At 39.9% G+C, this 27,487-nt stretch overlaps 1 protein-coding gene across 2 annotated transcripts in view; it reads right to left on the bottom strand.

Annotated features, from left to right (window-relative positions):
* Positions 1 to 27,487, bottom strand: part of FCHSD2 (FCH and double SH3 domains 2) — a 164,681-nt gene that overhangs the window by 25,018 nt on the left and 112,176 nt on the right. Inside the window, exons 8-12 of one of the 2 annotated variants that reach the window (XM_042456817.1) lie at positions 22,434 to 22,556; positions 19,389 to 19,484; positions 16,691 to 16,762; positions 3,509 to 3,625; positions 910 to 1,014 (exon numbers count right to left, since the gene is read on the bottom strand). In XM_042456817.1, the coding sequence (XP_042312751.1) occupies positions 910 to 1,014; positions 3,509 to 3,625; positions 16,691 to 16,762; positions 19,389 to 19,484; positions 22,434 to 22,556 (513 nt within the window). The remainder of the gene's footprint in view (positions 1 to 909; positions 1,015 to 3,508; positions 3,626 to 16,690; positions 16,763 to 19,388; positions 19,485 to 22,433; positions 22,557 to 27,487) is intronic. The other variant, XM_042456818.1, reaches the window with a different exon arrangement.

Genomic DNA, 27,487 nt, shown 5'->3' with positions numbered 1-27,487 from the left:
TGGCTTTGAAAAAGTTAAAAGGAAAAGAAAACAAAAGGAATATGTTAAACACAGCAGAAGAGCCCTGTGACTTATTTCAGTGGCAAATCACTGATTCTGGGTGCTTCTTTGTTGTTGTGTTCCCTCAAGTCATTTCAGACTTATGCCAAACCTGTCATGGAGTTTTCGTGGCAAACTGTGTTCAGAGGACACTTGCCATTGCCTTCCCCTGAGGCTGAGAGCATGTGACTCGTCGAAGGTCACCCAGTAAGTTTTCATGGGCAAGCTTGGAATTGAACCCTGGTGTCCACAGTCATAGTCCAACACTCAGACCACTATACCATGCTGGCTGGAGACTTCTAGGAGAGAAAATTCATCCTTCTTTTGCCAGAAAAGGGAGTCTGGATGGGAGTCAGGCCAGAAAAACAGGCTTGGGGGATTTGCGTAAGCCTTAGGACTGCACATCACCCACTCCTCCAATTCCTTTGTGTTGTAGCTGCTATGTTTGATGTAGCTGCTATATTTGACTGTCAAAACTACCTAGAAGATATCAGTATTAAGCAGCAGCATAGCTAATTTTCACTTTCTGGACTGCTGTAATCATGGCAGCTAATTTAGCCAAGAAATGCTGTAATCAGTTCCTGAGTGGCCAACCGGTTTCTCAACTTGGTGCCCATAGATCTTTACTGCTAGTCAAAAAATAACAATAATTTTTTAAAAAATTATTCCTTGCCTCATATTCTCCTATTTATTCCACACATCAAGGTAAAACAGACCTTGTAAACCATTTTAAAAGCAGCCACACACAGTGCAAAACAAACATCTTTGCTTTTTAGCTCCATCACAGATGCATAATGACCCCACAGTTGCTATAATCTGTGTGACTGACCTGAACAGTCAGATATAATGCCAGAACTAGATTTTTCTTACCTCAGCTTTGCGGATGTTTTCTCTGGTTTCATCTATTTTCTGTTCTAGTTCGACTCGGCTCTGTTCAGACACTGTAGGCCCATGGCATTCCAATTCCTCAAGAGTCTGACATACAGGAGGAAAAATATTTGGTGCGCTTAAAACACTGTTCATTGAGTGAATGAACTACTCTGCAATTACCTTTGCATCCAGAAGGAATTCAGAGCCTTCCACTAACCCCTTGAACAGAGGTCTCTTTATATATAGACACTTACTGATAAACCACCATCCTGATTTACAGTTATAGTCACAAACAGGAAGAGAAACAGAAGCATGCCCCCTCCCGTGTCCATCCCTTGCTCTCTAGACCAGTTATTCTCAAACTCTGGCCTTCTAGGTATTTTAGATTCTGGTTCCCAGAGTCCCAGGCCATTGGCCAAGATAGCTGAGATTTCTGGGAGCTGAAATCCAAAACCCTAGAGGACCAGAGACTGGGAATCATTGACCTAGACGTATTGCTGCTGTCATCCAGATCATTTCAGAGCTGTAGAACCCAGGATTCTGTCGCCACAGTTCTATTCACCTCATTCTGTGGATGGGGGCTTGTAGTCGATGCAAGCTTTCCCATTTGTTACAGTCATGTGCCTTCAAGTTTTCTCCAACTTGTGACATCCTAGGGTTTTCTTGCCCAGATTTATTCAAAGGAAGTTTGCTTTCCACTGAGGCTGAGGGAGTATGGGTGGGTTTCCATGGCTGAGTGGGGAGTCGAATCCTGGTCTCTTGCTGTCCTACTCCTACACTCAAACCACTATACCATGCTGGCTCAAGCATTCCTCTACTCCCAATTCCAACTATTGAAAAACAACCAAGAACACGTTCTGATTTCTCATGCTTTTAGAGACTGCTTTCCAGATGGCTGTACACTTGCCCCTGTTTGATCAAATAGTTTGTTTCCCTTTGAAAGAATAAAAAAAAAAAAAAGGATTGGACTTAAGGGATTCAAGAGTTTTTCCTCCCTTAGGGGAGAAAGACTGGATAAAATGGGAGGGAGGGAGAACTTTCTTCTTTGATAATTCCACTAAAATACAGTTGCTTAGATAATGAACTGTCTGAGCTTGCTTCTCAAACCATGCAAAGAGAAAAATACAAATACAGATCTCAACTGTTTAGGTTTTGAAAACTTTCACCAGAATCTTTAATCAGGTGTGATTTCTACTACCAAGCCTGATTCGTTTCTCTGAAACACCAATGGCTAGGTATTTAATTTTGGGAAAGAAGTGAGTCTTTGTGTTCAGTTAAATATAGACAGGGGACAGGCCATGTTTATGCTTCAGAGAAACATGAAGCAGAGCATGGTGTACGTTTTGAACAGGGTCCCATCCAAGAGTTTTCAAAAAGTCACTCCCCTGCTGCTTGTACATAAGACTTAGGGAGCTGGATAGATTTAGCCTGGAGAAGAGACTGTAAAGAGGTGATATGATAGCCCTGTTTAAGTATTTGAAGGGATGTCATATTGAGGAGGGAGCAAGCTTGTTTTTTGCTGCTCCAGAGAATAGGATCCGGAACAATGAATACAAGCTATAGGAAACAAAATTTCCACCTCAACATCAGGAAGAATTTCCTGACAGTAAGAGCTGTTAGACAATGAAACACAATCCCACAGAGTGTGGTAGAGTCTCCTTCTTTGGAGCTTTGTAAACTGAGATTGGATAGCCATCTGTCGGGGGTACTTTGATTGTGAGTTTCTGCAAGGCAGGCGTTTGGACTGGATGGCCCTTGTGGTCTCTTTCAACTCTATGATTCTATTAATTCTTTGCACACGTGAAAAGAAGTGCTGGACTGTAGCCTGGCATATAACAACAGGAAGCAGAAATCCACATGAACATAAACATGAAGCAAAGTAGACTGGTAACACCTAATAGATGAGGTGCAGATAAGAGAGCTAACGGTGACACAGGCTAGCGACTAGGAGCGGCCTCTGGTTGCTCCAATCACAATTGGGGTATGATAGGCCCAGGACTGCATGGTCCACTCTCAAAGCTGGCCACTGCCAGGGTCCCAAATCGGCTGCCAGCAGGTGTGGGTTTTTAATGTTCCTTTTGCTGGCAGCTTTGGGCTGCCTTAGGTGACCTTGGAGCAGCTTCTGGTCACTTCGAAGGCATGCGTCATCTGCACACCATGCCCCCAAAGCAGACAAAAGCTGCTACTTTTGGCCCATCTGTTTTGGGCCTACATCTCAGAGTGATTTCATTTGAAACACATTGGGCTGACCTTAAGAACAACATGATCTCTTTTTCAACACACTGAAACTATGGACAATACTGAACTACACTGTTATAGCGCTATTATTTTGCTTTAATTGCTATGGCTGCCTCCTGTGGCATTTTAGGGTTGGTAGTTTAGTGACGCCTAAGAGCTCTCTGGATGAGGATTCTAAATGTTCTTCTCGAATCTGCAAATCCCAGAATTCCACGGGATGCAGCTCTAGCAATAAAAGTGGAATTACAGCACTGTAACAGTGTAGTGCAGCACCTTTTCTGCACCTCTTCTTAAAGTAAGCAACTAGAGGACCTCATGCACCTTTCCCTTACAGCTGGTTTTCCTTTTATTTTCAACTCACCCGTTGACTATGAATAATGTTCTTGTGTTCCCTTGCCACACGAGTGGCCCATTTTCGGGCTTCCTTGTTCAGACTGTGCTCTTCTGTTGTCCCAGTCTCAGATTCCAACTGTCGACTCTGAAACACACAAAAATGAAGACAGTGAAGGGGTGGGATTGCTTCAACTTCATCCTCTACCTGTGATTGTTATAGAAACACCTGACAAGGATTTGTGGGGGTTTTGTGCTCACTTGTAAGTCATCTGCAAAAGGGCTTTCCCTGTGTTCTTGTTTTATGAAACTGAGCAAAACAAGACCATTTCAAACTTAGAAAAAGCCCTGCTGTTTATCTATGAGCTTTCTGATTGGGGTTGAGGAGAGGGCATCTTTACTCCCCCCCCCCCAAAACTTTCTTAAGTGGCTACATTCTTGAACATGGATTCTTAAACTGTATTTTAACTGAATTTTTCAAAAGGTCTTAGTTTTACAACCAGCCATAAATTGGTAAACATTTGAATGTCAAAAACAAGACAGGATTTCATAGAGATGTTGCATACTTACCAAGCTAGCTCATGCATTTTCCCAGAACAAAAGAAAGATGTTGCTCCCCAGCCCGCAACCCAATAAATACCAGCAACTGAGAAGCACATGCAATGGTCTGTCTGCGTGTGGCTCATTACAGAATGGTTCTTGCATCATGATTCGAGTCACAGGAACAGCCTCTATAGCAATGGACCTGTGATAGGTCAACCATGTTTTGCAAATGATAATCAAAGGCAAGAGCAGGAATGCTTTGGTTGAACCCTATGATAACAGGGTATATATTTAACACCAGGTTCATTTCAGAAAAATGAAAGGATATTCAGAAGAAAAGCAACCATATAAAAGCACAAGGAAATGAAAACTGTTTTGTTTTATAATGGCAAGATTTTTCAGGTAAAGACAAATAAAAAGGCAATCCTTGTTATCTCTCTGGCCAGATTATTTTAGCAAGCATCTGGGTTGCTGTCAGTACAATTTTGCTAGAGTGTATTATTTCAAAATATTCACACATCCCATGGACAAGTAAAGTTTAATTGCCTCCTGGACAACCTGGGGGATGCAGGCCCTTTGATACATCCAGGCTTCCTTGTTTGCTGGGGAGAACATTTTCCTCCTGGCAAAGCTGCTGTTTAACACAAGGCCCCAGGCTCCATCCCCCTGCGGCCTGCCACATATTAGAGTTCTGACAGGTCTTGAAAGCAATCCTCCCACCCCTTCCCATGGGCTATGTCCTTGTATAGGTTCCAGTCCCACCAACTGGATTCCAGCAGAGATGTGTGTTTGCAGAAACAGTGCCAGTGCTTAGTACTGGATCTCGGTTCCAACTCATTCCAAGAGGAGGAAAACAAATCCTCCCCCATTTTGGCCTGAAAGGGCAAATAAAAGAGTCCAAAAAGTGGTTCTAATTATAGATTCGCTTTCCGCCTTGAGACTCTCAGCTTGGTTTACAGTGAAATCTCTGCAAATTGCTTTTTTTTTTGAAAAAGACACCTCTGTCCTTTAAAGCAAAATTCAACACTCAACTACATGAACAGTGAAATGCCTCCCTGTAGCATATCTTTATATGAACTGTCTGAAAAGTAGGTAGCTTCTAACAGTGGATGAACAACTGCCCCAAAAGAGATGGGGAGGGAGAGATGGGCAAGTATTATGCCACAGAACATGATGTCAAATGCCCATAACTTGGGTTATGATATGCAGAGGGATCCTTCAGTGATGTAGGAAGCCAGAAATTGTGTTGGAGCAGTTAAGCAGAATTCTAGACTGGGGGAAATGATGTTAGGACTTAAGATAAAATATTACTTTGGGATCTCAAGTGCAACCATGAGTGGCAGGCAGCTTGGCTTCTTGACAGGACCACCAAACAGATGAAGTATTGATAAGCTGATTGAAAGAAATACAGATAATGGCCTAACATTCCTAAGTAGCAAACAAGGTGGTATATATGTGATAAGGCTGCATGCGTCAGGCAAAGAATTGTATCTGCAAGTAATTTTGGAAAGAAACATTCCCTAGCAGCTACTTCCCTGACACCTTCCTTTTTGACACTTAGGGATGTCTTTTGATATGGAGGAGTATTGCATCTTATCAGCCTTCACCTACAGTTTGAAGTGGTACAACTCAGATGCAGACTAGGCACCTCATCCTCTGCTGGTGAGAAGGAGGAGACAGGATAGGTTTCAGAGAGTTTAGGCGTTCACCAACAGATTCTTGGTACAGGAAATATTTTAGAGAAGGGCAGAAAAATTAAGTAAATATCCAGTCCTGAAATAAGCCAGGATACATTCCAGAGGCTTAGCATGGAACTTGGAAGATTTGTTCTTAAGAAAATTCATTTTTTCTCTTGGTGTTCCTCAGCTTGGTCTACTTGGCAGGATTGCTGTGAGAGTGAAGTGGAGTAAAACCTATGTATGCTGCCTCAAGGCCACTGGAGCTACATATATGTGTAACTAATAAATACATAAAATAAATATTTTCTCAGAAATTTTTAAGTATTTGAGAAGGGAACTGCCTGCATAACTAAAAACATGGACTCCCATTAAAGTTGTAAAACTGTAAAGTCTAACAGATGATTATAAAAACTCCAGATAGTTATCAATAGAAATGAGCATTTACAAAATGCCAACCATAGCACAGAAATGCAACAAAAACCATTTGAGCCACCATTTTGGAAAAGACATGATGTCAAGTTTCTATGTAATTCTCTGCTGCAAGACTCTCATTGCTGACAGGAAGAGAATATGCATGATTTATGATTCACAAAGTCCTGCCTTTTAAAAAGGCACAGTTAAATTTAGTGCCCAGCATGTTTATTTTCATTTTGAAACTAATTTTTTAATGGCTTAGCTCTTAAAAAAAAAAAAAAAGCTCACGGGACACTTGCTGTTACTTAAATGTCTTTAAAAACACTGTTGGATAATGTATTCTTCTATTAAACAGCACAGAGTGAAAACTTGCACAAAGACTACCAACAATTGCTCACTCTGTGTAGACAAGCCAACTATCGCAGCAGCTGTGGTAGAATTGCCCACTTCGCGCATGCAATGCACTGATGTTTAAATAGAAGCAAAAGAAAGGTTCTTGTTAAAACATCCCCAGTGCTGAGGCAAGAGCAGGGGGTAAGAGAAGCATCTTTGAAAGAGTCTTGGCACATATCTACGGGTTCCTTGATTGTCTGAGGACGGCTGGGAAAAAAAGTCTCTTGATGGTGTTTGCAGCCCTGTTGGTCCCACAGAATGGAGTGACTCATGCCCTCAAACAAAAACCCGGCTTTGTTAATATGACTATTCCCCCCCTTATCTATTCACCTTCCAAAAGGAAGTACAAGTAGGAAAATGGCAGTTAGGTTTTTAAGTTTTCTGCCATGTTTCTCAAAGGCTTAGATTAGGAATCTTCAACCATTTCGGACCTATTATTATTATTATATATATATATATTATATATATTATTATATATCCCACCCTTTCCCAAGAACTGGTTTGTATGCCACCTTAAGAAACACACTACAACTAAAAATACTTCTCAATACAATAGTTAAAAGTTAACACCATTAAAAAGTAATGAAAATACAGACTAAAATAAAAAAAAACCTCCACATTAAAAAAAAGCTCTATATATCATCCCCAAATGCCTCCTTAAATAAAAACATTTTCATCGGCTGGTGTAAAAGGAACAGAGAAGGGGCCAATTGGGCCTCCCATGGAAAGAAGTTCCACAGCTTGGGAGCAGCCACAGAGAAAGCCTTCCCCTGCAGATCTTAATGCACACATTGGTTTATATGAAGCTTATATGTGATCTTAATGCACACATTGATTTATACAGTCTTTCAAAATATCTGGACCCAAGCTGTGTAGGTCAAAATCAGCACTCTGGATTCTCTCTGAAAATGGACCAACAACCAATGTTAAAAACAGCAGGGTGACAAGTCCCCTGTACCCAGTCCCAGTCAACGGCCTAGGTCAGTGATGGTGAACCTTTTAGAGGCTGAGTGCCCAAACTGCAACCCAAAACTCACTTATTTATTGCAAAGCGCCATGTCCCTCTGGCTTTCTAGTAACAAACTCTGGCAAACTCTGTGCTGGTGCAACGGTAGATGTGCCCACAGAGAGGGCTCTGAGTGCCACTTCTGGCATGCATGCCATAGGTTCGCCATCACTGGCCTAGGTGCAGCATTTGGGCATTTAAGTTCAAACACTGTAAGAGCCCCAGAACCTGAGGAATACTGAAAGTTCAGGACTTAAAAACTTGTCCATTCAGAAGATAGATTTCCATTTATCATCTAATGAACTGAATAGTTGAATTTTACTGTTAGCAATAATTTGTCTAAGGGAGATTGCTAATGTTGATCCTCCAATACTACTATTTCCTTTATTATTAGTAATAACACAGCAGACACTAGACTTGGGGCTGAGAGGAGCTACACCTATTTCCATAGAAAATTAGGCTTGATTAGTTAGAAGACAAAATTTGACTAACATATAAGATTATTTTATTATTATTATTATTATTATTATTATTATTATTATTATTATTAACCTTTATTTATAAAGCGCTGTAAATTTACACAGCGTTGTACATACAATTTCAAATGGAGTTAATAAAATCAGATTGCAAAGAGATTCCACCTCAACATTAGGAAGAACTTCCTGACAGTAAGAACTGTTTGACAGTAGAATATGTTGCCTCAGAGCAGTGGAGTCTCTTTCTTTGGAGGTATTTAAACAGAACTGTATGGCCATCTGTCAGAGGTGCTTTGGTTGTGTATTCCTGGATGGCAGAGGGTTGGACTGGATGGCCCTTGAGGTCTCTTCCAACTCTATGATTCTATGAACTCTGGCTAAAAAGAAGCAAATTCCTTGTTGAGCTTATTTAGAAAAGCAATTTTAAAAAACCCTGCTGGTATCACATTGCCCTTCTACAAATCCATAGTGTAGCTATTCCTGGAATACTGTGTATGTTCTGGTCACTGCATCTCAACAAGGATACTGCAGAGCTGGAAAAGATCTTGAAAAGGACAAAAATAACTACCATCGAACTTCTCTATGATGAAAGCTTACGGTGTTCTAGCTGCAAAGGGATTGTGTAGCACCATTGAGACTAAGTGATGTTGTAGCATAGGCTTTTGTAGTGAAAGATGCTGTAGCATAGGCTTTTGTAGACTTGAAATCAAGGATTTCAAGCAAGATGAACTCGAACTCCTAGTACAACAAAGCAAATATGATATAATAGGCATCACTGAAACCTGGTGGGATGAGTCTCATGATTGGAATGTGGAAATAGAGGGGTATAACCTTTTAAAGAGAAATAGGCCAAACAAGAAAGGAGGAGGAATAGCACTATATGTCAGAGATATTTACACCAGTGAAGAGATCCTGGACATCCATCATGGAAGCCAGGTGGAGAGCATCTGGGTAAAATTTAAACAACAAGGATGTTACGGTGGGAGCCTACTACAGACCCCCAAGTCAGATGGAGGAATTGGATGATATCTTTCTAGAACAGATGACCACACAGTCAGAAAAGAGAGATGTAGTAGTGATGGGCGACTTCAACTATCCTGATATTTGTTGGAAGTCAAACTCAGCAAAATCCTCAAGGCCTAGCAAATTCCTCACTTGCCTGGAAGACAATTTCATGGTCCAAAAGGTGGAAGAGGCAACAAGGGGGTCAGCTATTTTAGATCTGATCCTAACCAACAAGGATGACTTGGTTAATGGGGTGCAAGTGGTGGGATCATTAGGTGGAAGTGACCATGTTCTCCTGGAGTTTGTAATACAGTGGAAAGGAGAAGCCAGGCATAGTCAGACACGCATCCTAGACTTTAGGAGAGCGGATTTCAGTAAACTTAGGCCTGTTACAGACTGCCAAAACAAAGCTGCTTCGGGTCTCTTTGGAGGTATGCTATTTAAATGATGAATGCATCCCAAGAATCCGGAAGCTGCACCAAAAGCTGCACTCCGGTACTTAGGAATGGAGTGTGACTTTGGTGCGACCTCCGGACTCTTTGGACCCATGCATCATTTAAATGGCATACCTCCAAGGAGACCCGAAGTAGCTTTATTTTGGCAGTCTGTAACAGGTCTTAGAGAAGTATTGAGGATGATTCCATGGTCAGAAATACTAAAAGATAAAGGAGTTCAGGACGGATGGGACTTTCTCAAAAGGGAGATACTGAAGGCACAATTTCAAACAGTTCCAGTGACAAAGAAAAACAGGAGGTGTCTCAAGAAACCAGGATGGATGACTAAGGAACTTTCAACTGAGCTAAGTTTGAAACGGAACATGTATAAGAAATGGAAAAAGGGGGAAATCACAAAAAAGGAATTCAAAGAAATAGCAGGCATGTGTAGGGGTAAAGTCAGAAAAGCTAAAGCGCAGAACGAACTCAGGCTTGCTAGAGAGGTTAAGAACAATAAAAAGGGCTTTTTTGGATACGTCCACAGCAAAAGGAAGAAGAAGGAAACGGTAGGGTCACTGCGTGGAGAAGATGGCAAAATGCTAACAGAAGACAGAGAAAAGGCTGAATTACTCAACACTTTCTTTGCCTCAGTCTTCTCAGAAAAGGCAAAGGGTGCTCAACCTGAGGATAATGGAGCAGAGGACAGAATAGGGGAATTTCAGCACAGAATAAGTAAAGAGATAGTAGAGGAACGCCTTATTAATCTAAATGAATTTAAGTCTCCGGGACCAGATGAACTCCATCCAAAGGTATTAAAAGAACTGGCAAATGTAATATCGGAGCCATTGGCAATAATCTTTGAAAACTCCTGGAAAACAGGAGAGATCCCAGCCGACTGGCGGAGGGCAAACGTTGTCCCCATCTTCAAAAAGGGGAAGAAAGAGGATCCCAACAATTATCGTCCAGTTAGTCTGACATCAATCCCAGGAAAGATTCTGGAGCAGAGCATTAAACAGAGAGTCTGTGAACATCTAGAAGGCAATGCCATCATCACAAAAAGTCAACATGGGTTTCAGAGAAACAAGTCATGCCAGACAAACCTAATCTCTTTCTTTGATAAAATTACCAGCTTGGTAGATGAAGGGAATGCTGTGGATATAGTATATCTTGATTTCACTAAGGCCTTTGACAAGGTTTCCCATGACATACTTGCAAACAAGCTTGTAAAATGTGGGCTAGACAAAGGAACTGTTAAATGGATCTGTAATTGGTTGACCGGCCGAACCCAAAGGGTGCTCAACAATGGCTCCTTTTCATCCTGGAGAGAAGTGACCAGTGGGGTCCCACAGGGCTCTGTCCTGGGCCCAGTGCTATTCAACATCTTTATCAATGACCTGGATGACAGAATTGGGAGCATACTTATCAAATTTGCAGATGACACCAAATTAGGAGGAATAGCTAATACTCCAGAGGACAGGATCAAGATTCAAAATGACCTGAATAGACTAGAAAGCTGGGCCAAAGCTAACAAAATGAAATTCAACACGGAGAAATGTAAGGTATTGCACTTAGGGCGGAAAAATAAAATGCACAGATATAGGATTATGGGTGACACCTGGCTGAATGAAACTACGTGTGAAAGGGATCTAGGAGTCCAAGTAGACCACAAGTTGAACATGAGTGAACAGTGTGATGCGGCAGCTAAAAAGGCCAATGCTATTTTAGGCTGCATCAATAAAAGTATAGTGTCTAGATCTAGAGAAGTAATAGTGCCACTGTATTCTGCTCTGGTCAGGCCCCACCTAGAATATTGTGTCTAGTTCTGGGCACCACAATTCAGAAAGGACATTGAGAAACTGGAGCGTGTCCAAAGGAGGGCGACAAAAATGGTGAAGGGTCTGGAAACCATGTCCTATGAGGAACGACTTAGGGAGCTGGGGATGTTTAGCCTGGAGAAAAGAAGGTTAAGAGGTGATACGATAGCCCTGTTTAAATATTTGAAAGGATGTCATATTGAAGAGGGAGCAAGCTTGTTTTCTGCTGCTCCAGAGAACAGGACCCGGAACAATGGATGCAAGCTACAGGAAAAGAGATTCCACCTGAACCTTAGGAGGAACTTCCTGACAGTAAGAGCTGTTCGACAGTGGAAAGCACTCCCTCGGAGGGTGATAGAGTCTCCTTCCTTGGAGGTCTTTAAACAGAGGCTGGATGGCCATCTGTCAGGGATGCTTTGATTTGGATTTCCTGCATGGCGGGGGGTTGGACTGGATGGCCCTAGTGGTCTCTTCCAACTCTACGATTCTATGATTCTATGATATAGCCGTGTTAGTCTGTAGAATCAGAACATAGACAGATCTTGTAGCACCTCTGAGATTAATTGAAAGAAATAGGTTGGCAGCATGAGCTTTCATAGACCTGCTCTACTTCTCAGATGCATACAGGAAGGATCTGCTTAGCTTAGGAAAAAGGCCAGTATAGTGTCACATGACAGGTGTGTATAGTGTGAAGAAAGCAGATAAGGAGAACTATGTTCTCTTAAAAATAAAACCCATTGGGCTCATCCACTGAAATCAAATGATGTGAGATTCAAAACAAATGCAAAGATTTCTTCACAGAGAGTATAGCTATACAAGACAGTTAAAAGGGGGCAGGATAAATTTATGAAGATTATGACCATAAATGACTACCAGTTATGATGGAAATATATCCTCCCCAGTATCAGTGGCAGTAAGCCTTTGCTTATCAGGTGGTGAAGAATATGAGAGGGAGGGTCCCACTATGTTTATGTCTTGCTGGTGGGCTTTTGACGGGTAAGCAACTGGCCAATGTATGATCAGAATATTGGACTATGTAAGTTTCAAGTCTACTTCTATGTGGCTCCTGTTATGGCTGCAAGCCATGACCATGGTTAGCATACAAAATGCTATTTTGGATGTGCCCATAGGTCTGAACATACCCACAAAAAAGTATGTCCTTTTCTTCTTAACATGGTGAGTGTGTGCACACCCATGCCATGACCTACTGTAAGTGTTTTCAGATTCAAAAGTGCGAAGTGATAGTAGGACAATGTTGTAGAGGCGGTGTAATTGTTAAGCAATTTTCTGTGTACTTTGTAGCCTACCGTATGCAGTTATCAAGGGCTGAGCACATTTTTCTTTTTGCCTTAAACTGTTCTGAGATGCAATTATTTTTATTTTTTTAAATCTGGGGATTTGCATGTGGCATCACAAATGTTCAGCAGCATGTGACTAGTGCAGCAAGCAAGGAGATGGGGCCATCAACATTTGTCAGGAGTTCCAAGAACTCAATTCTATGCTTGCCATGGTAGCTAATGAAATATGTTACTATAACCAGCCAGAGCAATACCTGACCACTGAGGTTAATTGCTGAAATTCTGCCATTTCTCCTTCATGCTCACTATAAGTAAAAGGACATGACTCTCCCTTCCAGTCATCCTGGTGTCTTTGTAAGCGATTAACTCAAAATAATGAACCTGCACCTGTAATTTTAAACAGTACCAACTAGAAGACCATCATCCCATGAGTGCAGAATGTTCAGAACTGGCTGGAAAGATCCAAGTAACCTCTGCAATACCCTAAAGCACTAACACCCCCCACTCAACGTGCAGAAGATAATCTAATATTACAGGCAGCAAATTGACAAAAACAGGAAAGAACTGCTTCAATCTTTTTGTTTAAGCTCTTTGGAGCCATTATCTTGGCATCAGATTTCGTTGTTTATTGCATTTTCTCACAGGATCACATGCTGCTTAAGGAAGGGGCCTCTATTTCCAAGCAGGAAACATAAAAAAGCTGGTGGATTTCCTCCAGTATTTTGCCATGCTTGCAAATATGCTTATCTATGCATTACTAGGCATAATAAGAGGATCCTTGTGAACTGCTGTTGTGGGGAAGAGTAATGATTAAGTTCATCTTGTCTCGTAACAGCTTTGCATCTTTCTTGTTCGCATTTGTTTGTGTTTGTTGCTGTGTGCATTCAAGTCATTTCTGACTTATGGCAACCCTAAAGTGAATCTATCATGGGATTTTCTTGGCGAAATTGATTAAGACCGGGGTTGTCTTTGCCTTCCTCTGAGGCTGAGAGAGTGTGACTTGTAGTTGAGACACCTGCCATATTTCCTTCAAGCCAATTTGTTCTTACTGTACATGAATACACTGCTCCACTGCTATATTCATGGCCAGAATTGTATTCAATATGTATTCATATTCATACTGAATAGTATTCAATAGTATTCATATGGCAGAATAATATTCAAAGTGGTGTGCACTATTTTTATTTTGTATGAATTTCTTTGCGTTTTACATGTATTTTAAAAATGTTTTAGTTTGTATAGTCTTTTAATTCATTTTCAGTGTTTATAACTTTATATGCATTGTTTTTTCTCTTTTAAATAAAGTTTACATCATACTTTTATTGAAGTCCTTGGACAGTTTTTTAATCTGTTTTTTTTTAAAGGTTGTAAACTGCCTTGAGTCCCATTACTGGGAGAAAGGTGGGATATAAATGAATAAAATAACAGCAGCTGCAACAATAATAATGTATTGCAAGCTGTTTTTACCGCCTGTTTTTACCAGAACTGATGCTTAATTTTTTTAAAAAAAAACACTTTTCTAATACAGGTTGAGTATCCCTTATCTAAAATGCTTGAGATCATTTTGTGTTCTGTATTTCTGTTTTTTTGGGATTTTGGAATACCTGTATTTGTGTATACATAATGAGACATGATGAAGCTGGAGAGAGACAGAAGAACTATGAAATGGCAGGAGGTGTGGATTCCTGCCATTTCACAGATTTTCATGTCTCTCCAACCTTGCAAATACAGTACAGGTACATACTACACTGCTTGTGCTGTAGCTCAAAAAGGTTTGGATTTTGGAGTGCTCTGGAGTCTTAGTATAACACAACAATGTGATGCATCAGCTAAAAAACCAATATGATCAATAGGGGTATAGTATCTAGATCGAGGGAATTAATAGTACCAATCTATTGCAAAGTCCAATACCTGAAAAACCCTGTTCCCTGACTAGCATTGCAGTGCAGGTTGTCATGTCCCAGCTCCATAGAAATGTGAATGCTTTGACCTTCTCACAGAGTAGAGATATGAAATAAAATAACAGAATAAACTGGGGTTATCACTCCTTATGGAAAATCCAGCAAATCAAGAGTGCTGTATATTGCAATCTCACTTTCTGCCCTACATTCAACATTGAGCTGGACTGGAAGTTACTGTGTAAAGAAGCTTACTGGTTGCAGGATAGAGTTACATGCCTTTGGCCCTATACAGACAGGCCAAAATAAAGCTGCTTCAAGTCACTTTGGAGGTATGGTGTTTCAATTATGCATATATCCTAAGAGTCTGGAAGCTGCATCAAAGCTGTACTACAGTCCTTCGAACTGGAGCGTGGCTTTGGTGCAGCTTCTGGACTCTTAGGACGCATGTATTATTTAAACAGCATACCTCCAAAGTGACTCGAAGCAGCTTTATTTTGGCCTGTCTGTATCAGGCCTTTGATTCCTTGTGTTCTCCCTGAAGATATGCATTGAATTGATGAGGATGCTTTGCTGTGTTTGGCTGAAGCAGCTGTAGAGCCAAGGAAGCTACAAGCCTGTCAAGTCTGCCTTGGCTTACTGGCTTCATTAAACCTCTCTGGCTTCTCACTTTCACCTTGAAAAAATTCTCAACTATTCCAAATTGGAAAAAACCAAGTTGCAATTTAACATTTTAACATCTGTGAGACTCAGATTGAGAGCCTCCACATTAGATGCCCAGGAAAAGTAGTTAAGTTACTTCTAGATATGTTAGTTATTTGTTCACCTGAAGTGAAGTACATATTCTATTATCCATCATGGAAAAAGTTATGTTTCAATTGTAATTCAACTCAGGAGATTATTCAGCAATACATTTCCTAAATATTCACTGCATAGCCTGCCCAACAAAAGAAAAATCATGCACATCTCATGAAAATACAGAAAGCTACTTACTCTGAACGGCGGCTCCAACACAAAATGCAAATGAAGTGACTAAAATGCATAACAGTTGTAGAATTTGCATTCCTGCTTCTTAGACAGGTTGTTAATGGCTTCAGAAGTGTGCGTAAAGAATTCCTGGTTTTGAATTGTTCCCCACAAGAATAATGGATGGGATGAAATTTCACAGCAAAGTAAAAAGGTTTTTAAAAAGAAACATCAAAATAAATGAGATCAAAGAAATAAAACCCCTCACCATCTGTTTCTTCGATCCGATTTAATGCCATGCATTTTATGATAAGGTGAAACAAGGTTGGCCTGGTGTTTAGGTGAGGCTCAGTAATGAAACTTGAAAGTAGTCAAGAAAAATGCTTCTTAGAGTATATTTTCCCAGCATGGATCTACTGCCTTATCCTTTTTACTGAATCTAAAGCATTTAGGCTTATATCTCCGTGTCCTCTACACAAGAGAAAGTGAATAAGACACTTGAATCAAGGTTCCTTTTGCAGGTCTTTCTATATTCAAGAGGTGAGATTAACTAGGAAATCCAGCAGGGCTCCTATGATGTGGAACTTCTTGCCCCACAAAATATGCCCAGAACTCTCTTTTCATTTCATTTAGGCAAAATCTGAAGACTGTTGTTTCATTGGGTTCATTCCCTAGATGGCCAGGGGTATTTTATTTTTAAATTATATTTCTTAAACCACTCCACAATCTAAGTTCTTTACACAGCGTGCAATAGACTAAAAGCAGAAAACAGAAAAGTGAATAAAATAATGACAAATTATACCGCACAATGTGTGTGGGTTTTTTAATAGCTCCTGTACTCTGTTGTCTTAATATTATTTGTATAATTATAGGTTTGTTTTATTTTTGATGATGTATTATTTCTCAGAAGTTCCTTTACAGACAAGGAAGAAAGTCAGCATATAAATGCCTTCCTAAATAAAATCAAACTTATGGTAAAATGCTACCAGTTTTGCAGGAGAGTGAATGTGGTATTTCTTGTTACAAGGCCACGTGAAGCCATTTGAAAACTCTTAATTTCAAATTTGTGATTATTACAAATGACATGCTGTTTGGTCTTGAAACATTAAGAAGGAATCTCAAAGTTCGGATCCCTCTGCATTAGCAAAATGTATTTCTTTCACAACATGTTATGCATTCATCTGCCACTTATGCATGGAAGCTGATTACACCATCGCAGCCCTACTCAGCATGCACATCAGCAATACCACAATATATTAAATGGTGATAGCAGACGCTGCCATATACCTCTACTAAGGTCATTCTCAGAGCACTGACAGGTGACGGCTCAATATCCACCAGCTGAACGGCATTAAAACTCTAAATATCAAAGGTTGCACAAGGACAGAACACACACATACACATATACACACACAACACAGTTAGAACTGCAAGGCAAACACAGTTAGGCAAATATGGTTAGTCAGGGAAAATTTAGCCCTCTGCCTTTTAGATACCCTTGGGCTCGATGTAAACAATTTGCTGGAGACACAAAAGTAGCTTATCTTTTGATGAGGAAAAAGTCAGAACATAACATTTGAATTTCAAGGGCAAGTTTGTTGTTCCTAATAAGCCTACCAAAGTCTTATCCCCCTTTCCTCAAATGCAGCGTTAGTAGGTCAAGACCCATTTTTTGTGTTAAGTACAGTTTACCAGACAACTGCAAGAAAGAGGCCTTGTTTAAAAGCTACACTTATTTTAAATTGCTACCTTCTATTTCACAGGTTCAAATGAAACACAGAAAAAAATAACTATTTTTAGACACCTAATGAGCTACCCAGTTTAAAGTGAAGAGATCTGATCATTATAGCCATAAAACCCAACAAATATTTGGAAAGACACTTCTAATTTGGGGGAAACTGTAAAATATCAAGATAAAGATATTAATGATTTCTTTACATCTGATAAATCTACAGCAAATCCCTTTCCCAACTCCCCATTATTCATGAATCATTTTCAATATAAATTTCCGCAGCTTTAAAAATTCACACCTTTGTGTGGAGACCCCAACCTCAAAACCAACAGGGGAACAGCAAGGGTATTAACCACATACATGTCACATACAGGAGGTTGCCTGGCTAGTGAATGCAGCAAAGTTCTGTATCAGCTGCAAACCAGGAAGCAATGGAGTGGATTCATCCACCACGTCCCAATATTAGCACTGCGTGCAAGATAACAGATTATTTAGCAAGCTTGATTTTTTTACTTCACTAGTCCCTGTGCAGATGATAAATTCTACATGCAGTGTGGAATTTGGATTGTGCAAACCTGTTTCATCTCCCATGGCATATTCATTACACAAAACATTTGTGTGTTGGACTTCACATTTGTCCAGGAATCCCTATGCACAGAACTCAAGATATGTGAGACCCATCTTCTAATAGCTCCATTCTGAGGTATACAACTATTGCCTACATGTGCCAGGCTCCAGATATTTAAGGCTGTAGCACACCAGGTATGGAACATCCTCTCTTTACAGCAGCAGTTCTCAACCTATGGGTTGTGACCCTTTGGGGTCGAATGACCATTTCACAGGGGTCACTAAGACCATCAGAAAACACATAGTTATGAAGTAGCAAAGAAAATAATTTTATGGTTGGTGATTACCACAACATGAGGAACTGTATTAAAAGGTCACAATATTAGGAAGGTTGGGAACCACTGATTTAGAAGTTCCAACTGGCAACAATGCTGCTCAAGTTTTCTGTGGGTTTTTCGGGCTATGTGGCCAGGCTCTAGAAGAGTTTGTTTCTAACTCTTCAGAGTATCTTTGTCTTTTTCTGAAGATGCCAGACACAGATGCTCTTCTAGAACATGGCCACATAGCCTTAAAAACCGACAAAAAACTATGGATGCTAGCCATGAAAGCCTTTGACTTAACAATGCTGCTGTCATTCAGGTGTCAGGCAAAAGCATGGTTGCCTTTGGAGCCTAATGCATGGACCTGGTTTTAAACCATTTAAACTCTTTTAATCTGTCTTTTTTTAACATGTTAAATTAAGGTTTTTAGCCTTTAACATTTTTATTATTTCCACTGCTTTAAATTTGTTTGGACTCTTTTTGTATGCTGCCCTAAGGCCTCTGGATAGAGGAAGGGATACAAGTGTTTTGATAATTAAAAAAAAACTTTATCAGGAATGGGCAGCTTCTGGGGGCTAGGGAGCTTGACCACCCCCACAACAGACCTCTAGGATCACAACTACTGTCCCAAGGCCTCCTGAAAGTGTTTGTGTGGGGGGCAATTCCACCATGTTTCCAGACCAAGGCTATTTTAGACCCAGGAGAGACTTGTTATACAATAGGAAGTGATCTCAGTAAAATTCAAGTCACCTCCGCTTAGGAAAAAAATCCACCCCAGGCCTAAAATGCCCCAGTGTATTTGGGGGGGGGGAGATGGTTAATTCCACCTCCATTCCCAGATGACCTAAAAGCAATAAAATCATGCAGCCCATGGACTGTGCTTTCCTGTCCAATGTTCAAATATTCACTGGGGAGGATATATCATAAGACAGTGGGGCGGGTTTGCCTAATCCAGGTTTCCCAATTGTTGTAGAATCTAAATGACTAAAACCTCCTTCTCCCCAACTTTAAAAGTTTCTCGCACTATTGGAGGCACAGTTAGGTGCACACTTAAGCCCCGTGGATTGCAATGAGCTCAAGTGACTTAAGTCACTTAAATCCAGTGCCACATATCTGCTGAAGGGAGACAAGGAAGCCATACAAGGTTATCAAATCCAGAACAACATCCAGAAAGCATAACAAGTTTATATTATGCATCTCTTTCTTCATGCTCATGCCGAAGTCTGCACACAAGCAAGTTCTGTGAGTATAGACATTGTTCTACCTCCCAAATAGCTTTTCAGGATTGTGGCTCTTTCAAGCACTGAAATAACAAACTTAATTTAAAAAGACAACAAAATTATTTGTTTTTAGAAAATGTCCTTACAGTGTCACTGTCGCATGGCTGAAATTGGAAGGACTGTGGTTTGTGAAATACAGAGTTCTCTTGTAAAAACAGTTGGAAATTGTAATCGCGCACTACCTGAAAGAGACAATAAATAAGTTTACAAATATTTTTAACAAAGACAATGTTGTGCTGCAATGGTTAAGCTAACTTTTTATTCCCAGTAACAATGCTCGGAAGCTTTGCTTCTTAACCTTAAACAGAATTTTCCTAGAAAACATCCACATTTATTTGCAATCCCAGGAACCCATGCATCCAGTAGATCAATTATACATGACACACTTATCAGTGTGTGCTTTCATGTTCAAGTACTACAAACTCGGTTGGATCTATTTAACTGACAGGACTATAAAATCATTTTAAAATGAACATTAAAATGAACAGATCATTAAGCTTCATGCTGAAATCAAGTGTGGAAAACTATGAGGACATAAAATGAGGAAGCCAGATCACACTATCATGCATTTTGGACATCTAAGTCATTTGGGGGCTGCAAGGGGAGAGGAACGACTGCATCACTTCTAGTTATAAACTACCTCAACATGCAGAAAGCATTACTTGACATTTGGAAATACAGGCTAGAATCCTGGGCAGCTATACTTGAACTGAGAGCCACTGTGGTGGAGTGATTTGAATGTTGGACTAAGACTCTGGGAGATCAGGGCTCAAATCCCTACTGGACACGGAAACCTACTGATGCGGCTTGGGCAAGACACACTCTCAAGGTCTCAGAGGAAGGCAGTGGCAAACCTTTTCTGAACAAATCTTGCAATGAAAACCCTGGATAAGTTTGCCTTAATGTCACCATACGTAAGAAATGACTTGACAACACAAATACTTCAATTGTGTGGGCTGTATATATACAGCTGAATGTTCAGAAGACTGAAGAGAGACTTTACTGTAAGGGAACTGATTCATGATGGTTCCACGCATTTGTATGTTGAAATTTGTTTGGAACACCTAAGGCAAATGACAGTGCAGATTTTCTACTGAAGGAAGGAAGAGGGTGATTTTGTGAGACCAATGTACCCACAAGCCAACTCTGAACCTAACCAGAAAATTTGTTAACTGAAAATCTGTTACTCATTGCTATTATAAAGCAAGCTGTTAACGTTGGTCATTTTTCAGTAACACATATTGCTTGCTAGTACAGTTGGCCCTCCATATCCACTGATTTTTTAAATCCATGGATTCAACCATCCATGATTTGACAATATTCTAAAAAGATTTAAATTCCAAAATGAAAAACCTTGATTTTGCTATTTTATATAAGGGATACCATTTCACTATACCATTATGTTTAATGGGACTTGAGCTTCCACTGATTTTGGTATCCATAAGGGTCTTGGAATCAAATTCCAGCAGATACCAAGAGCCTACTGTAATCTGCTACTTTTTAATTTTTAAAAATACAAAAATGGATGAGAATCCTACAATATGACATCTTCCAAAATAACATATAAATATTACTTTATACGTTAAAAAGGCAATGTTACCACTCATTGTTTACATTTTTTTTAATGTAGCAATGTTAATTCTGTTACTCCTATTAAAGTAATGCCTTGCAGGTAACATTGTTATTTATAACACATTATTTCCAAGTTCTGTACCTGTCAGCCTACTTAGCACCAGGTGGTCAAATGATGAAAGCCATTAAAGTTACACTTCTGTTGTTTGCCAGGATAGCCATAGTAAGCAGAAGAAAACAGCAAAAAAGGCAAAACTGGATTTCCCCTCTCATAAATACTATGCTATGTCCAAAATGTCAGCCTCAGTATTGAGAATTAATTGCAAATTAGCCTGAGAAAATAGCAATATGGCTGATTTCAATACCTTCTGTTTTGGAAGTATGTTGAATTAAAGCTGCCAGTAAAGTACATAAGCATTACATTTCCTCCTAAAAGATAATATTGGATATAACTAAACTATCACAAAATGCTACTTAACCAAATTTTGTGTGAGTGTGCGTGTGTGTTGCAAATGTTCAAGTTGTTTCTGACTTAAGATGACCCTAAAGTGAACCTATCACACAGTTTTCTTGGCAAGTTTATTCAGAGGAGGTTTACCAATGCCATCCTCTGATGGTGAGAAACTGTGACTTGCCCAAGGTCACCTAGTGGGTTTTTATGGCCAAGCAGGGATTACTGTATATTAAACTACAACATAACTCCTGAAAATCTAAGCTCACTTGGTGGGTCATAGAAGTATGAAGTGTTACCAAAGGGATTTAATTTTTGTCACAAGAAATGGAGGAGGAAGAAGATGGGGATATTGAGTCTTCACTCAATTTGGTCCCAGGTACGTGGCACTACCTTGTGGAGATCTAAGCCACTAAGCCATCAAGATAGCTATTTATACCGATTGGAAATATCTCTCGGGGGTATAGGCTAGCTTCCCTCTCAGTTCTGCCATCAGAAATCCTTCATCTATGTCAGCAACTTTCTGTGAGTAAAGCATATATGTTCCATTACCATGTTATAGCTTCTGCCTTTGTGACAATGCACACGTCCATTTGTCATAGTAACCCCCCTTCAAGGAGGTTCATGGAGCTACTATGAGTGTAGTATAGGTTGTGTCTCCCATATCTGAAATGCTTGGGACCAAAAGTGTTTTAGATTTTGGATTTTTTTTCTTTTTGAATTTTGGAATACCTGTATTTGCATATATGTATATAATGAGATATCTTAAAAATGAGACCCTAGTCTAAACAAAAAAATCATTTATGTTTCATAAACACATAAGCCTGAAGGTTATTTTATACAATATTTTAAAATAATTTTGTGCATGAAACAAAATTTATTTGCACTGAACCATCAGAAAGCAAAGGTGTCACTATCTCAGCCAGACATGAAAAAAGTTTTGGCGTTTGGAATATTACTGATTTTGGAATTCTGGATAAAGGAGACTCGACTTGTACTCTGTTTCTTTGCCTTCCATCTTTGTTTTCCTTCTGTTTTACTTCTGCAAAGCAGTCTCCTGTCCTCTCACAACTACTTCAGCATAAAAATAGTATTTTTGAGAACTTACCCGACTGGAAGTTTCCAAAAGAAACTGGAATGTGCTTTGTACAGCTTGGCATATTTCTAATTCAGTCCTGCTGAATGCCATTAAATAATCCTTAAGGTGATCATATACATTCCCATCAAGAGCCTGTAATTAAAGAAGGAAAAAACCCTCAAAAGCACGTTCACTCTACATGGTGAGCATGACAGTTTGCCATCTTTATTAAGATACCTTTAATCAGCCCTAAAGAGGAAAGTTCAAAGACACAGTTGTGTAAGTCTGGAAAATCAGTACGCAAAGGGATTTTGTAGCCCCTTTGAGACTAACTGAAAGAGAGAAGTTGGTAGCATGAGGTTTCATAGACTTGAGCCTACTTCCTCAGATGCATGTAGCAGACATATGGTCTATCCCTGGACTTTCCACTCTACCACATGTATCTGAGGAAGCACGCTCAAGTCTATGAAAGCTCATGCTACCAACTTCTTTCTTTCTTGATAGGTCTGTTTAAATATTTGAATAATAATAATAATAATAATAATAATAATAATAATAATAATAATAGTAATAATAATAATAATAATAGGATTTATTTATATACTGCCCAATCACTGGGAATCCAAGCAGTTTACAACAGAGGGGATAATGGACGGTTCCCTGCCCTCAGGCTTACAATCTAAAAGACACGACACAAAAGGAGAAGGGAATGGTGAGGGAAGGAAGGGATCAGGTCCAGCAGCTATTCTCTCCCTCGGAGGCCTGGACCAAGGCAGATGGACCGGAGGGAGGGTACTGCTTCTTCCAGGCAGGCCTGATGGAGCTAGCCTGCCTCTCTCTCCCTTGAAGGGATGGCATATTGAGGATGGAGCAAGCTTGTTTTCTGCTGCTCTAGAGAATAGGACATGGTACAATGGATTCAAACTACAGGAAAAGAGATTGTACCTAAACGTTAGGAAGAACTCCCTGATGGTAAGAGCTGTTTGACAGTGGAAGACGCTGCTCTGGAGTGCAGTAGAGTCTCCTTCTTTGGAAGTTTTTAAACAGAGGTTGGATGATCATTGTTGGGAATGCTTTGATTGTGTCTTCCTGCATGGCAGAATGGGGCTGGATTGGATAGCCCTTGGGGGTCTTTGCCAACTATGATTCTTTCAGTTAGTCTCAAAGGGGCTTGAAGGTCAGCTTGGAGGAACTCCTAAGCATGTTCAGCAGAGACACAATTGCTACCTATTACCACTAGCTGGCACTACAGAGCATTACAAAAGTGAATATATTTGTAGGCAACCAAATCTGGTTTCTTAAATGTAAAAAATGAAGCACGTTTCCCTGTAACATTTACTGTAGACAGCAGAACTTAATAAAAAATGTTTATTTACATATTTATTCAATTTATATCCCACCTTTCTCTCAAATGGGACTCAAGTTGGCTTACAGCAATTTTAAAAGATACCACTAAACCACTAATGTGCAAAAGTTAGAAAGAAAATGAAATAACGGTATTACTATTATCAAAAACATGCTGGAGAACAGTTAAAACACTTAGAGATATTTAAAATGTGGTTCAATAAAAAGAAAAGATTAGAAAACAGTGCACCATTTCCAGACACAGTACAGTATTTTCTTAAAATTGCAAGGGCAGAGGAGCTCCAGGCCCTGCAAGAAAAATATAATTTATATCAAGTTTACCAAGTTATTTCACGTAATTGGTTTATTCCAAATATTCTCACTTGAAGGAGGAATAATTACATGATTATGATTATTCCTTCTTTGCTTCAATACTAATAGATGGTATTCAGGGCAGAGCAATGCCACTTAAACTTCATGATCAAAAGTAAGTCAAGGGCACTATCACTTGAACTTCTGCAATTGCCTCAGTTCCCTCTACACACTATTGCCTTTGCCACTTTTGAACAGAGGAGGGACAATTCTTTTGCCCTTTCAGAATTGCCAAAGTGGAAATGGGTGCCACACTTCTGGTGATGCAATAAATTAAGGAACGTTTGACAAAGAACTTGGGGCTTTTTAGCTTCCTCACTTCACCTCACTTACTGCAATCAGAGATGCTAACTGAAACCCAGTCCAAAACATTTCTCAATACATCTCTGGATCAACCTGGCAGTTTATTAATTGGTTAAATGTTCAGGTTGACATTAAGCACCTCAACAAGTCTATCTAATTCATTGCATAGCTGGGGTTTGGTACCAGGACACCAGAATCTGTGGATGCTCAAGTCCCATTAAACACAATGGCATTGGGACATGATGTCCCTTACATAAAATGGTAAAATCAAAGTTTCTCTTGGGGAATTTATTTATTGAAAAATTTTAAGCAGTGGATGGATGGTTGAATCCATGGGTGAGAAATCCATGGATACAGAGGGCCAACTGTATTTGCCTTCTTTTCTTCTGCATAGCACTGCTGGGTGATGTTGAGTGTTTTTTCACTGGTTCTCATATCTGTGGATATGGAGGGCTGACTGTAACTGTCCCAAAGTAGGGACCTCAGGGATTTTTAGGTTACAGCAACCATAAACAAGACATAGAAAGTAGCATGCAGGTCTGTTTGGAAGCTGTGTCACAGCAAAATCTATTAATGCAAATCTCAAAGGCACATAGCAAAGAAAAGAGTAACTATGTGTGAAAAGGAATAGTTTCACACCATGATTCCATCAGCAGTTGTTGTTACCTGCCTCGATCCAATACAGGGAGAGGCAGGATACAAATAAATATTATTATTATTAGTGGATTTTCAATAGCTACATTAAAAAAAGAATTTATTTTTATCTCAACCTCCCCCCCCCCCCAAAAAAAACCTGTGTCTCATTGGTCCAAAACACACTGCAGGAATAATCCAGTTTGAGACCACTTGAACTGCCCTGGCTCAGTGCGAGGGAATCCTGGGAACTGTAGTTTATTGTGGCACCAGAGCTCTCTGACAGATACAGATAAAAGCAAGTACAGATGAAAACATACAGAAGATTATATAGTAAAAACTGAATTAAAGTAACAGTAATATCAAACCAAGAAAGAGAGACTGATGTCTTCCTTTTAAATCAAAATAAATGAAATAAAACTTGTGCAAGGTAGAATTGCAGACAAATGAGTAAATCAGTAGTGGTTGCAAACCTAACACGGTTAGTGACTTAGATAGATTGGATTTTCCCCACCCGTCTAACTGTGAACTTGAATACCACCTGATTTTAAACTATTTGTGCTCTACAGACACAGATAGAGGAAGACAAAAAGCCTCAACTACCTAAACCACACCAACTACCCACTTCCGAAATCTGAAACAGAACCTATCATCAAGGTTTCAGGTTCTAAAAAGGGGAAAAGAAGTGCTTTCGGGAAGTAAGACCAACAGTATTGAAAGAAGTCAGATTTGGGGGCTGGCTAGCACACCAGCTAAAATTATAATATTTATGACCATAGATACATCTCAGTTGATGAAGGACTGCTTTGACAGAAAATTTGATACCCAAGGCAGACACAACATAAAAATAAGAGGCACTTCAACATATTCTGGCAAACTGTATGCAGAACTAACAATATTCGAGGACAACCTTTTTATTTTTGCAGCCTGTTTTTCTTCTGATTTCCAATTTGGTGGCCAAACTTACAGATCCATTCTTCATTTACATGTTTGGGGCAGCTGGTGACAACCCAATGTCAGAGGAAGACCACAGCAAATCAATCAATTTTAATCAATCTTGCCAAGAAAGCCCAAGGAGAGGATCACCCAAGTCAGAGTTGGCTTGGAGTTGAAGGCTCATAACTCCTATATATAGCTTCCAAAGAGCAAACACCACAGACCTGAATGGGTTTTATTTTCAGGTAGGCGCATGACCTTGAACAAATCACATTATCTCAGCTTTGTTGTTGTATGCCTTCTAGTTCCAATTTATGGTGAACCTAAGGCAAACCTATCATGGGGTTTCCTTGACAAAATTTGTTCAGAGGAGGTTTGTCATTGCCTCTGTGGCTGAGAGAGAGTGTAGCTTGCCTAGGGTCACCCAGTGAGTTTCCATGGTTAAGCAGGGACTGAAAGTCTGCTTTCCTGGAAACCTAGTCCACTGCTCAAACCATACACCATGTTGACTCTCAGCCTTAGAGGAAGGCAATGGCAAACCACCCAAGATAGAATAAAACGAAATACAAAATCCACAAAAGAGTGATACTTTTATTGGCCAGCCATGGAGCGCAAAACACATAAGCAGGTTTTCAAAGCTCCCTGGCTTCTTCATCAGGCAAAAGATGTTAAGAAATCATACAGTAAGAAGAAAGAGTGACAGTGTTGGAGTCACAGGCCTTTCCATTGCATTTGATACATTCTTCATGGTATTGTTCTGGGCTGCCTCACTGGGATAGCATGAAAGTCTGTTACGCTTAGAGAGGAGAGGATCAGGAAGTCCTCACCTGGAACTTCCTTTTGTTGATGGACCATTGGCTTTTCATATCCAATGATACAGTTTCATTTATGTATATAAAATACAACATATTTTAACAAATAAATACATTAAATAAAATAAGCCAGGTGTCTCAGATGAGGTTTATGGTTGAACAGAAACCTGATTTTGTGTGTGTGTGCGCGCGCACGCCCAGACATATGTTGTACACTTCTTAGAAATATCAGCAAGGTCACCAATTAAAGTTCTGCCACATCTGTCAGATGCTCAAGGAAAAAAACAAGCCTCGTAAGAAGCATTTTAATGAAAACATTGCTCCTCCACCAAAGGGTAATATGTACCAGAGGCACAAGCATACTTTGGATTTGCTAGCATGACAATTCTTAAATGTCACGTGTCACTTTGAGGGCATACATGGTTTAAATCAGAGGTCAAGTGCACACTAGGAAAAGCTTTAGATCACAATGTTCATGTTGCAGATTAGGAAACAATATAACTGAGACATATGTCTAAGAATTTCCTTACAAGTGGAGGAAATCAACAGGATTAGGCTCTGCCCAGTGAACCTGAACGGTTTGTTTTCTGAAACCGAGTGAGTGTAGCAGGAAAGAAAGGTTTAAAAACATTAAGGCAAGATTCGCAGTTTGTCCGGTGACCACACTGAAAATGTGATCTCTTC

Source organism: Sceloporus undulatus, chromosome 3 (genome assembly GCF_019175285.1).
Source record: "Sceloporus undulatus isolate JIND9_A2432 ecotype Alabama chromosome 3, SceUnd_v1.1, whole genome shotgun sequence".
Taxonomy (NCBI): Eukaryota; Metazoa; Chordata; class Lepidosauria; order Squamata; family Phrynosomatidae; genus Sceloporus; species Sceloporus undulatus.
This window is presented reverse-complemented; position numbering and strand designations above follow the sequence as displayed.